The sequence below is a fragment of the Engraulis encrasicolus genome, chromosome 4, assembly GCF_034702125.1.
Source record: "Engraulis encrasicolus isolate BLACKSEA-1 chromosome 4, IST_EnEncr_1.0, whole genome shotgun sequence".
NCBI classification, from domain to species: domain Eukaryota; kingdom Metazoa; phylum Chordata; class Actinopteri; order Clupeiformes; family Engraulidae; genus Engraulis; species Engraulis encrasicolus.
In genome coordinates, this window is record NC_085860.1 from 51185012 (window position 1) to 51194856 (window position 9845).

At 41.5% G+C, this 9845-nt stretch overlaps 1 protein-coding gene across 1 annotated transcript; it reads left to right on the forward strand.

Moving 5' to 3' along the window:
• The first annotated feature begins 1802 nt into the window (after positions 1-1802).
• LOC134446968 (mixed lineage kinase domain-like protein) lies at positions 1803-9539 on the forward strand. Its single transcript, XM_063196256.1, has 10 exons — positions 1803-2250; positions 2425-2529; positions 3698-3875; positions 4926-5026; positions 5563-5701; positions 6008-6092; positions 7236-7375; positions 7965-8014; positions 8330-8470; positions 9433-9539. Exons 1-10 carry the CDS (start codon positions 1803-1805, stop codon positions 9480-9482), a joined length of 1437 nt encoding a protein of 478 aa, XP_063052326.1. The 3' UTR covers positions 9483-9539.
• Positions 9540-9845: the final 306 nt, after the last annotated feature.

A 9845-nucleotide genomic window follows, 5' to 3' on the forward strand; every position in this document is an offset into this window, starting at 1 on the left:
AAGCTAGCCTGGCAAGCCAGACTAAATGTGAGATTAAATGTGAATATTTAGTCTGGCCCCGATCAATGAGACATCGGAAGATTGTTGATGGGAACAACCCGTTGTTTTTCAAACTGTGTCTGTGCCTATTGGCCAACGCTTTGTCGTCACTCCCTTACAACCCTGTCCACTTTGCATCCAAAGATTAAAAACAAATCAAAACAAATCTCCTGCGTTGTTATTGGTCTGCCAGTTTTAGGGCATGGGGCATTGTCTAAAGCTAGACCCACTCACAGGCAAAAATAATGTTGGCTGCTGGCGGATGGGGCTAGTTTACTTGGCTACATAAAAACATGAAATAAGTTGAATTTTAAAGGGACACTGTGCAGCCAGGAAATGGACAAAAAAGGTACTGCAACTATGCTGCTCATTGAAACTGGGCTGCCTATTGCCAAATTTGATCTTTACATGAAAGTTTACTAAGTAATAAACAAATATTTTCTAGTATGATCCAAGTACAGTCAGTTGTGCAGCTAAAAATGGCAATTTTTGGAAATTCAAAATGGTGGACCATGGAGAAGATCCCAGAAACACTAGTTAAGCAAATTCATGTCTTCTGAGACTGAGTAGTGATGTAGTGCGTGCATCCCAATGACAAAAGGGGAAGTCCCGAGCGAAAGGAGATTTGCATTCTCTCTCAGGTCCTAACTTATCGTTTTCAGTCAAATGTGTCAGACCCTAATTGGTTCCGCCACCTCTGCTCATTTACCTTTGAGCAGTTCAGAGATGACTGATAGGCCTGTAATACATTAGTAATAGCTTAAGACTTTGTCATTGGTTGTCAATCTGTTAACAACAGACTATAACAGAGCCTGTATTAATAGCAGTTAGGCCTATAGCCCTATATACTATGACCTTTTGCTGTGCTGAAACGCTGATGTGAGGTGTCACCTGCCTCTTATTTTCTCAGGCAGTTTGTTCAGCGTGAATAATTCAGATAGGTTGGGTTAGGTGTGATCCGCTTGCACAGGTGCCTGAGGCAGGGCATACGCATCAGTGCAAATGTCTATGTCAATAGTATTGCAGAGCTCTCTCAAATTTGGTTACGGCAGGACCTTAAAGCAGTGGAGCCGGTATCTGGCAGGACCTTAAAAATCTGTATCCGGTGCATCTCTAGTCAATAGTATTGCAGAGCTCTCTCAAGTTCCTGTCAGACTACTGTATAGGTGTGGATTGGACTGGAGGCTTGGCTCTTTGCATATTGAGTTACAAACAAACAAACAAGCTCATTCATCATCTGCAATACAGGGCTGAGGCTGGTACTCACATTCTCCTCTAGCAATCAATCTCAGGTATTCAGCTATAACATACTTCACACTTTTGCAAACTAATGACTTAATTGATATGCCTGACTGGCTGCCATATAGCTAGGCCTTATAGACTAAATGGTTTTCATGCTTTGTATGATGCATAGAGGCTTATCTGCAGCAAGTGATGGACCTGTTGTATCCCATATTTGCTAGCTGTTTGTCATGTTGTTCAATAACACGTGGCACAATAATTATTCATTTCAATTATTCAACATTTCTTGTTGTGAGCATGGCCATGTTGGATCCAATAATTAATTGAAAGTTTGTCATGGTTTTGTTTTTAAATCTCAGTTATGGCACAGTGTAATTATTCACTTTTCTTTTCTTGTGGCATGCATGGACTTGTTGGATCCAATACTTGGCAGATAGACTGAATGGCTGTCATGTTTTTTTTTTTTTTTTTTTTTTTTTAGATATTTAGGCTAATTATGCACCTTTTTTCAATTAGCAGTCATGGACCTGGTGGAGCCAATCCTGGCCGTTGCGGAGAAGCTGTACGCTCTCTGCGGGGAGGTGAAGGCCAACAAACAGCGTTGCAGGCGGCTGGCGCACCGCGTCTCCGCGCTCACGGAGATGGTGAAGGCGGTGAAGACGCATGGTCTGGGTGGACAACCCCAACTTGTAGAGCGAGGTCTCCTCGAGCTCAAACTCACGCTGGAGTCGGCGCAAGAAGTAGTGGAAAAGTACGCGTCCATCAGTTACCTGAAACGCATAGTCCGAGCGTACGACTTGGGCGACGAGTTTGCCAGTCTGAACGAGCGGTTGAACGATGCGGCGCAGCTTCTCTCATTAGCTTTGGCCGCGGACCAGAGGGAGAAGTTGGATGAGGTGTTTCTGGAGACCCGGCGGATGAGAGAAGATGAGGAGGACAGGGAAACTGACCGACAGGACCTGCAGAAATGTACGTTTGGTTTCAGATCTCAAGACAACCCCCCCCTCCCCCTTAACCCTTTGATAAGCTGTTTCTGACAGCCATACTGAGCTGTAATAATATGTATGTCATCAGTTATAATGGGTACTCACTCTAAACTATAATATGTAACTCATAGTAATTTGGTATCTGTTTCTGCTACAGTGTTAGAGGTGGCAGAGGCCATGAAAGAAGGTGTGGATGCGGTGCATGAAGTGGTGGATGAGACCAGTAGAGATGTGAAGAACATCAAAACCATGCTGGAATCCTGTAAGTCAATGTTTTTCCCAAGTGTGTGATGCTCTTGTCATTGATTGATTTCTGGTGATTTAAAACAATAGCTAGGCTGTAGAAGTATAGTTGTATTCAGGCCTGGAATGTTAATCTGGCATACAGGGCATTTCCCGGCAGTTCTTAGGAGCTAATAGTTTTGTTTTTTTCTTGGACTCTGGCTCACACTTTAGAGGCGCCTGTGCCCTAATGCCTGGGCCTTGAGTTGGTTTCAGGACAGTTTATATTCAGATGTTTTCTTAATAATTTGTTAAAATTAAAAGGTTGAAAGTGACATTTGAATCATTTACTTTTGAAAACTATGTCCAATTAATAACATGTTCCTTGTATCCATCGACATGGCAGCAGAGGAAGTCAACAGTAAGTGGTATTTTAACAAACTCAAATCCTGCTTTTAACAGTTTTTACTTGATTTTCTTCAGAAATATATGTTTACAATAATGGTCTGCACTCAGTAAAACAAACTTACGAATGATGTGCTGCATGGCTTGATGTGTCTTTGCCTGGTCTGGTTGTCAATAAAACTATAGGTTTTCTTGAAATTACCGGTAGTTCACTTATCTGCGTGTGAAAACTGACTTGCTCTATGCATGTGTGATGTGGTAGGGTGATGTGGCAGGGTGATGTGGCATGTGTGCTGGACAATACATGCTGACCTTCCGCACTATGGCGACTTGGTGTTGCTCTTTGTTTTTTGTTTGTTTTTTGGTAATATTTCTTTGGATTAGAATTAAAGTACTTTAGTTCCATTTTGTAATGTTACTATGATGCTGTGGTGTGTGTGTGTGTATGCAGTACATGTGTAAAAATTTCTGTGCATATTCCTAAATGCAGTGTAGACCTACTGTTTGTGTTCATGTTGTTGTCCCCAATCCCCATTCAGTAAAGACTGGCTGTCGTGACGTGATATTGCTTCTCTGTGTTCAGTAAAGACTGGCTGTCGTGACGTGATATTGCTTCTCTGTGTTCAGTAAAGACTGGCTGTCGTGACGTGATATTGCTTCTCTGTGTTCAGTAAAGACTGGATGTCATGACGTGATATTGCTAATCTGTGTTCAGTAAAGACTGGCTGTCGTGACGTGATATTGCTTCTCTGTGTTCAGTAAAGACTGGCTGTCGTGACGTGATATTGCTTCTCTGCGTTCAGTAAAGACCAGCTGCAGCCCTCTGCCGGACATCCGAGAGATTCGCATGGATGAGTTGACCTTTGACCTCCCCAAACGGCCCTTCATGACCACGCCCACGTCCGAGGTCTACAAAGGGGAGTTCAACAAGTTCACTGTGGCCATCAAGAGATACACCTACCCCATTAGCACTAACGCCAGGTGAGAGATACACCTACCCCATTAGCACTAACGCCAGGTGAAATACCATGAACAGATACACCTTAGCACTAACGCCAGGTGAGAAATACACCTACCCCATTAGCACTAACGCCAGGTGAGAAGAAATACACCTACCCCATTAGCACTAACGCCAGGTGGGATACCATCAACAGATACACCTTAGCACTAACGCCAGATACCATGAGCAGATACACCTTAGCACTAATGCCAGATAAGACATACACCTACCCCATTAGCACTAACGCCAGGTGAGATACCATCAACAGATACACCTTAGCAATCTATTGGCAGGTAAGACATACACCTACCCCATTAGCACTAATGCCAGATAAGACATACACCTATCCCATTAGCACTAACGCCAGGTGAGATGCCGTGAACAGATACACCTTAGCACCTATGGCAGGCAAGAGGTACACCTACCCCATTAGGACGAACGCCAGACAAGATTCACGTACTTTACGGTGACCATCAACTCCATCTATCCCTTTAACACTAATGCCAGGTGAGAGATACACCTGCCCCATTATCACTAACACCAGCTAAGATACCATGAAGAGATACACTTACCTCAGGAGCACTAATGCCAGGTCAAACATACTACACGCATTCCAAACACAATAAGGTGTAAGATTGTAGGAGATACACCAACTCCATAGTCACTAACGTCAGGTAAGATAGCATGAAGAGATACATGTATCCCATAAGCACTAACAGCAGGTAAGACATATATATTTTTTCATAAGCCCTAACACCAGGTAGCAGAGTATCCCAGAAGCACTAATGGCATGAATGCTTTGAGAATGCTTTGATTAGACACTTCTTTGCACCTTTTTTCCCCGCACCTCTCAGCTGGCAGGTGTGTTGCAAATGAGTTACTAGTCAGAAAAAAGTTGAAGTCCCACACACTGACCATTTCGCTTTAACTTTATTCAGGATGGGTTAAGGTGAAATGGTCAGTGTGAGGGAGTTTTATAGTTTTTTTCCCTGATAGAATACTTCTTCATCTGGTTTTCACCTCCTTTTCAGCCAGGTGAGGAGCATCTTTAATAAGGAGGTGGAGACCATGAGGCGCTTCGAGTCGCCAAACATCCTCAGAATGTTTGGAATTTGTGTCCAGGATGAAAAAGGTGGATCAATTATATTAATTTTTTTGGCCATCTGTGATTGAAAGATACTGAGGTCCTGTTTCCACGTAGCAGGATATTTTCTTAGCAGGGTATTTTTTTTCTCCTGTTTAGGTGTAAACGCAACATTGTGGATAAAAATAAATCCTCCAGTGTAACAAATGCGTTTTAGCCCCCTAACTGGGATATTTTTTCTCTCCTGCTTTTTATACCTGGATTTTAAATATCTGCTACATGGAAACAGAAGGTCAAAACCAATGCAAAACCAATGCAACCAGGAGAAAAAAATATCCACATATAAAAATATCCAGCTACGTGGAAACAGCACCTGAGTATGTTTGCAATGTACACTGTTCAAGTGTATAGATCAACCATGTACTGTAGTGTAATTTTGTGTTCTCTATTCATTTTCATGCAGCAGAATCTAGACATGTAACTAATATGTAAAATGTATAATATTTCACATGGTTTATATTACATAATGTGATTATTAATTAATTTTTTATTTTCATTTCCGTATCTGTTCTTTAATCTCAAAGGCCCGGACCCCAACTTCCTGATCGTCATGGAGTACTGTGAGAAGGGCTCGCTGAAGCAGGTGCTGGATGATGGGAAATACAAACTGCCCTGGGACAGGAAAGCCAGAATGTGTCTTGATGCAGCACAAGGCCTGTACAGGTAATCATTACATTATATTGCATTGCATTTGGCAGATGCTTTATAACCAAAGCGACTTTCAAAAGAAGACATAATTATAGCCAACATCACTAGCAAATACAAAGAGCACAGGAAATATACAGAACAACAAGTGCAGATGCAAAGACGGGTCTTAATGTCATCATTTTCCTTCAATAAACAGCATTCATGTCCAAATGCTTGTAAGTGATGTCCTCAGTATACGTATGAGAAAATAAAACATTTCCATTTTAAAATTAAATTTACACTTATTTAGTATGGACATCACGTCATTGTTTTCCTCCGCAGGCTGCACCAGTCAGAGGAGAAGTTCAAGGTCCATGGATGTATCAACAGCAGTAAGTTTCTTGTCGGAGTGGGATACAGAGTCAAGGTGAGATGTGCTCTACTGTAGCCTATTGCTCTTTACTTCTAAAACAACTACAGGTATCTGGTTACTTCTAAAACAACTACAGGTATCTGGTGCCATCCAACTACAGTACTACAGGTATCTGGTGCCATCCTTCGGCAACATATTGCTGTCTAGATGTTGGTATGAATCCTTACCATATAGATTGAGTGTTAAGTTAGCAATTCTTCCAGATATCCTGATTTATTCATGTTTTAGATCATTTGTGTTTGATTTGAATAATCCTTCACATTTGGTTTCATTGATGTTTTTCATGATTCTTCATAATGTTAGTAAGGTAGCGAAAGCACAAAACTGATGTACATGACTGTGTGTGACTTCTAATGTCACCACCAGTAATCCATGTGATATCTTCACGCACTCTCACACGGTATGATGGCAAGCCAGTGATCTGAGAATATCACCAGAGCAACAGTTCCTTAAAGGACCACTTCAGTCATTTTCAACATGCAGTAGTAATGCTCACACTACCCTGGACTTGTCAGTACCTGATGGTTTTTGTTCTTCTTCTGCAGCCTTTTCCGAGATCCTGGTCATTGTCATGGGGGCAGCGCTTTGTTTACATTTCAAAAAAACATTTTTATTTAGTCCCAAAAACATCCAAAAGGTTACACAACATCAGCAGACAACTAGCAAACAGCGGTACTTTTGGGAAAATATTTGGAGTAGGCCTATGTTACATTTAAAAAAAAATGTAAACAAACGCTGCCCCCATTAGAATAGCTCGTATTTATATCTCGGAAAGGACTTAGCCGAAAAATGTGGCATCACCGGGTACTGACAAGTCAAGGGCAATACAACAATACAACAGCATATTGAAATTGACTGAACTGGTCCTTTAATTAGACACAGCTAATTTCTCTGTTGACTGTTTTTTGCAGCTTGGAGGCTTTGAGCTTCCGAAAAATGTAATTGAGTAAAAGTAAAAGTCTGAATTTTTATTTTTACTCAAGTAAGTAGCCTACAAATTCCAGACAAAAACTGCTTAAGGACAGTAACGAAGTAAAAATACTTAGTTACGTTCCACCTCTGGATCTGAGGATATGACAAGTGCAACAGTTCCTTTAATTAGACACAGCTAATTTCTCTGTTGACTGTTTTTTGCAGCTTGGAGGCTTTGAGCTGGCGAAGACGGAGACGTCCCTGAGGAAAAGCAGGAGTACGCGTAACAGCCAACTGTGCTACAGCTCTCCGCAGCAGCTCAATAGTGTCAATCACGCCTACGACAGAGCCTGTGAAATGTACAGGTACATACGATAACCAGAGGTGCATCTTGCCACCAGGCAAGGCAGGCAGCCGCTTGGGCCCCCAAGCCCCTAGATAGTGAATAACAGCCCACATTTTACCAAAGTAGTGGTGATTTTGGTTATAATGCTCATTCTTTTGGATTTTTGCTTGGGGCCCCACCTGACCCTAGAATCGCCTCTGACGATAACATAGATGCTGTTATCACACAGGGTAACACTTTCTATGAAGCCCATATCTATAGCGCATTATGAGCACATTTATAGCAACTTATAAGCACATCATAATCATAGTGCATTATGACTACACTCATAACACTTCATGATGGAGTATATCAACAGTCATGAATAACTATAAATCTAGCTTAAAATACATTAGAAATCTTAGGGTGTTTTGAGTGCTCATGAATGGTTATAACTGTCATAATGCATGATTAATTATGATGCACATTATAAGTTGTTATAAATGCGCTCATAATGCGCTATAGATACGCTTCATATAAAGTGTTACCCAATACTGTAACTGGTACAAACATCATGTTCAAGCAAAGTACATGCATTTGTTTAGTATGTGTTTTTGTTTTTCTTACAGTTTTGGAATTGTTTTATGGGAAATTGCAACGCGACTTACTCCTTTTAAAGGTGTGTATGTCCATAACTTCTTTTATTTTGCTAATATTATAAAGAAAGGATCCTATGTGTCACCATTATTTGTTTTAACAACAAGAACAGCAACATTTACAATGATCATCATTATATTCATACTCGTAACCATGAAGTTCCCTTGAGCAAACTGGCCCACATTGCTCCAGACACTGTTACCTGTACCGACACCCTGAAAATAACAAATAGCTTTGGATGAAAGCATCAGCTAAGGCTCATGTAATGTAAGGTAATAATAATGTACTTTGTATCATAAGCATAATGGTCATTGTTTTAACACACGTCCCCCCCCAGGCTGGTCGCGTGAGGATGTGCATAAGAAGGTGTATGTGGAGCGCTCCATGGAGCCGCTAGCAGGGGACTGCCCTAGCCAGCTAGCAGACCTCATCATCGCCTGCCGCTCATACGACCCCTTCCAGAGACCAACCGCCGGAGGTAAAGTATTTCTTCTTTTTTTGGTCTTTTAAAAAAAATATATTTATGATAGTACAGTGAAGGTGGTGACAGGAAGCGAGTTGGGAGAGAGAGAGACGGGGAAGGGCCGGCAAAGGACCCGGGCCTGGAATCAAACCCGGGTTTGGCCACATGGCTGGCGAGTGCCCCACCACTAGTCCACGGCAGGGCCTCGGAGGAACAGTATTACAATGAGTATCATTCAGCCGTTGTCACTCAGTGGTCCTCTGGCAAAGGGGCGGAGGGGAGGAGAGTTGCCCTCCGGCAAGAGTTGACTTCTGAAGAAGGATCCATTGACCAGTAAGGTCACATAAAAATAAAAAATGTTGGAAAAAATCATCCTGGTTGAAACAGTCTTCATCAGCTTTTATTTGCCCATACTATTGTACTGCTGCTCTAGGGTTGGATGTGCAGGATTTAACCTGTTTCAGGAAACTTAAAGGTCTCCTTAAGGGGACACTGTGCAGGATTTTTTGTTGTTTATTTCCAGTATTCATGCTACCCATTCACTAATGTTACCTTTTTCATGAATACTTACCACCACCATCAAATTCTAAGTATTCATTATGCTTGAAAAAATGTCACTTTTCATACATGAAAAGGGGGATCTTCTCCATGGTCCGCCATTTTGAATTTCCTAAAATAGCCATTTTTAGCTGCAAAAATGACTCTACTTGGACCAAACTAGGAAATATTTGTTTATTACTTAATACACTTTAATGTAAAGATCAAATTTGGCAATAGGCAGCCCAGTTTCAATGAGCAGCATAGTTGCAGTACCTTTTTTGACCATTTCCTGCACATTGTCCCTTTCACGGGTTAATGAATGTTAGACAGGGTGTATATGAGTGAATACTTTATGTATTTTGTTATTTGTAATACTATTTGGAGTACATGTGCTGTAGATAACACATTTTTATATCATGTGTCTCATTCTTTCACAGTACTTGTGGATAAACTACGCAAAGTTGTGGCACAGTTCGATGACGACTGACCTTGAAGGACTTCACTTCAGTCACACAGCAGATGTTTTTGTTTGTTTGTGTTTTTTGTTTGTATTTGTATTTGTTTTTAATAATGTGAATCTGTGTTTGAGGAGGGCAATTGCAGCTGACAATGCAACGGCAATAAAAGTGTCATCTTCCTCGGTGGAAATACGGTGGTAGACTTTATAACAGGGGCGGGTGGGGAACCTCTAGGGCCATTTGCTCCCTTGAAGCCGTTTTATCCTAGCCTCACGACGCCATCCTCTGTACTCCACCTAAAGATTTTGGCTCCGCACATCGTCTGGCAAAAGTCTCGAGCTCGGTTGATGTTTCGCCAATCAACAAACAGTTGAGAGTGGTGACGTAGTACT

Bases quoted from the DNA above. Each gene is read 5' to 3' on its own strand.
- LOC134446968 (XM_063196256.1), top strand. From the start codon at position 1,803: ATGGACCTGGTGGAGCCAATCCTGGCCGTTGCGGAGAAGCTGTACGCT. The intron at 3,876-4,925 runs GTGAGAGATACA...CCTCCTTTTCAG, and splicing joins CCCATTAGCACTAACGCCAG to CCAGGTGAGGAGCATCTTTA. The intron at 6,093-7,235 runs GTGAGATGTGCT...TGTTTTTTGCAG, and splicing joins GAGTGGGATACAGAGTCAAG to CTTGGAGGCTTTGAGCTGGC.